This window comes from Sinocyclocheilus rhinocerous, unplaced genomic scaffold, assembly GCF_001515625.1.
Source record: "Sinocyclocheilus rhinocerous isolate Xijiao unplaced genomic scaffold, SAMN03320098_v1.1 scaffold752, whole genome shotgun sequence".
Taxonomy (NCBI): domain Eukaryota; kingdom Metazoa; phylum Chordata; class Actinopteri; order Cypriniformes; family Cyprinidae; genus Sinocyclocheilus; species Sinocyclocheilus rhinocerous.
In genome coordinates this window covers 208,654-211,642 of record NW_015639777.1, presented here as the reverse complement: position 1 = coordinate 211,642, position 2,989 = coordinate 208,654, and the positions used below count along the sequence as shown (strand labels likewise).

Below are 2,989 nucleotides of genomic sequence, written 5' to 3'. Positions count from 1 at the left end.
CAAGCTTATTTTAATGTGTTGACTAACATACTAAAGCACATGTAACATTTTAAATGTAGTGTGATATTACATTTAAAGTTCATATATTTTAAATGTACTAAATCATTACACATGTGTAAATGCAAATATATTTAAATACATAACATACAAGTTTCAATAGAGATTACATTATTTTAGTTGACCATAAATGCTTGTCATTACATTTGGCAGAATATTTTAACCGTATTTCAAAGACAATAATAATTATAAAATTATATGTACAGATGTACTTAAGTGGGTCAAAATAAGACAACTGAATTTAATATTTATAATACTGAATTTAATATAATAACATTAAGTGTTTGACATTACATTTAGTTTGTACTTAAGTATTCTATTTCCGTAATAAGTATTCATAAAGAATTATATGAAGTCTACTTCTTTTCAACAAGAGTATCTAATTCTAAACACATTTCAAAGGGTGGCATATTCAATGTTTAATGCTGTCACTTCAGGTACAACAGTTAAAAGTTTCCCTCTGGACTTTTGACAAGTACAGTTGACTAACTAACTTCAGATTGTTTGCTTAGAGACACATTTGACACACTCTGTGTTTTTTTACACCCTATACTTGCCCGTCAATACACAAATTCAGTACCTGTTTTCAAGCATAAACGGTGTTGTTCTTTTTGTTGCAACACCTGTATTAATAACCTGACACATAATGAATGATGAAAATAACAAATCAAATCTGATGGAAACAGTCATTCAGCATAAATTTCAGTTGGCTATGGCAAAAAAACACATTTTGTTTTCTGCCTGTGTGAACATACAGTGGCCATAGAAACTTGAGGGTTGACTATTTTTGACCTGGGCCTGTAAACAACCACCTAACAACCAACAGCACTAGCAATGCATTAAGCAATCACCCACAATACCCTAGTAACTGCACAGAACACCTAGCATATGATAATGCAATGCTATCACCTATTCATTTACAGATTGTTTCAAAGCAGTTTCACATAATTACAATTCTCAGTTATAAATCTTAACTATTTCTTGTAGCTTTTAAATAATATGGTTCTAACCCAGTTTCTATCTGATTATAATACAGTTCATTCACATTCATGAGCCTGTGAGTCAGTTCAACAAGCTGTGAATGGTCATGTGTTACTAGGACATTATGTAGATGCCCCTTTACAATACGAATGAATAGCTGACTTGTATTGTCATTGTCTCACTGATGAATAAAGTCTTAGATTGTGAGTAAGTGTAAAAACATTGCCTCTCATCCTTCAGAGGGCTGGTGTTCTGCCTGTAACTGTAGACTTAACAACAATGGTCCATTTAGCCTCATAGTTGACATCTGAGAAGGTCCAAGACCTCTTCTGCTAACCAGCCAGAGCACAGGTGGTTAGACAACACCAAAGAACTGGATAGAGAGCCAATGAAGGGAAAAACAATTTCAGAGCAAAATTTCAGGTGTTTAGCATACCACACAGCTCTATGATCTTATGCAGTATTTCATTCAACTGGAAATTATTTGAGCACTTGGCATTTTTACTTGGTAAAAATGCTGCCCAGCACACCCGACTTTCAAAACAAGGTAAGATGAACCTTTGCTTCTCAGGTTTACAGTGTCTGTCGACAGAGTAGCATCCATTGTTAGTGTTACTTAGAATGTATTAACGTTTAACAATTTTCTCTTTCCAATTTATGAACACATAATTAATGACAAAAAACCCAAAAAGAAGCAAATTACATTGAAGGCATAAAAGCTTCTCAAAAGAGAAAATTGCCTATTTAGTAGGGTTGTCATGTTTGTTTGTTTATTTATTTATTAATAGTATTGAGTGAAATATATTCTTTTTGGGGGGACTGTTTAAAAAGCAGCAATAAAATTCAATGGAAAAATGAAGTGCATGCATAAAATGAATCCTCTAGTGTTTACCTGCAAGTAGCACAGAACTCATTTAGATTTTTTTAGGTAGTTTTAATAATTGTTTTAACTTATCTTCCATTGTGGTACTTCATGATCAAAAAATTCCAGAGACTTTACATCCAGAATTCACAAGCTCTCAAAAAATGTTGAATGATTCTGATTATGTTGTATTTGCGAAAAAATCACTTGAACATAGTACAGCCACTCTGTTTTGGCATGAGCTGTCATGTTCATTTACAGATTGATGCTCTCTGCTCATCTGGAAAATCTTCCTCCGCTAAGGTTATCCTTTTATTTGTCTTGTGTGCTGCGTTGCTATGTGACGGCTGGCGTTCAGGCTTTATCATTTATTTCCAGTTGTTTTGGCAGTCATGGTTGAGGAAACACTGATCTGTCATTCCCACACTAAATGATCACTCCCATTAGCTACACTGGTCAATTGCTATGCTTCTGCTTGTCCAGGCTTGTTAGCCCCTGTTTGCTGTGGCATTTGACTCTACACTGGACTATAAATCTGTACCCTTTTCCCCTACTGTCATCCAGATGGCTTCACTTGATTTCAGAGTCTGTTACCAGTGTCAGACATGCTTCTTTGGCAGTCATTTATCTCACAGTTTTGGACAAAGCAACAGCGCATTTTAGAGGAACAGACCTCTTGTCAGCAGAGGTCAAAGGAGTGAAGGGGTTATTATATCTATGTGTTGAGCATTTTCCTCATTCCTCACAAAAGCAGTCTCAGCATAGTGAAGTCTCTCCTCCATTGGCATCTATTTGAAAAAAATCCTCGTGTCTCATTCCCAGTCTACTGCTGTGTTGCACTGTGTTTTTATTTATTATTTTTTTGTAAAAAAATGTTTGCTAACCTCGGAGGCTCGCCTTACAGGGGCTCTGCCTATAGTGTTTCACTGTTGATGCCATGGACTCCAAAATATGACGATACCGTTGTGAGGGACCACCTTTCTGAAAAATAAGAGGCAGCTGTATATAAAAACCTGGGCCCGTACAAAACCGACAAAACCTTTTATCTTACCACTAAGAGTTCTCCTAAATAGCAGTAAAAGTTTTTAG

At 35.4% G+C, this 2,989-nt stretch overlaps 1 protein-coding gene across 1 annotated transcript in view; it reads left to right on the top strand.

Moving 5' to 3' along the window:
* Positions 1–1,551: 1,551 nt before the first annotated feature.
* The window catches only part of LOC107751901 (dynein heavy chain 5, axonemal-like), a 122,326-nt gene continuing 120,888 nt past the window's right edge, over positions 1,552–2,989 (top strand). Inside the window, exon 1 of the mRNA XM_016567673.1 lies at positions 1,552–1,585. Coding sequence (XP_016423159.1) covers positions 1,553–1,585 — 33 coding nt within the window. The 5' untranslated portion in view covers position 1,552. The remainder of the gene's footprint in view (positions 1,586–2,989) is intronic.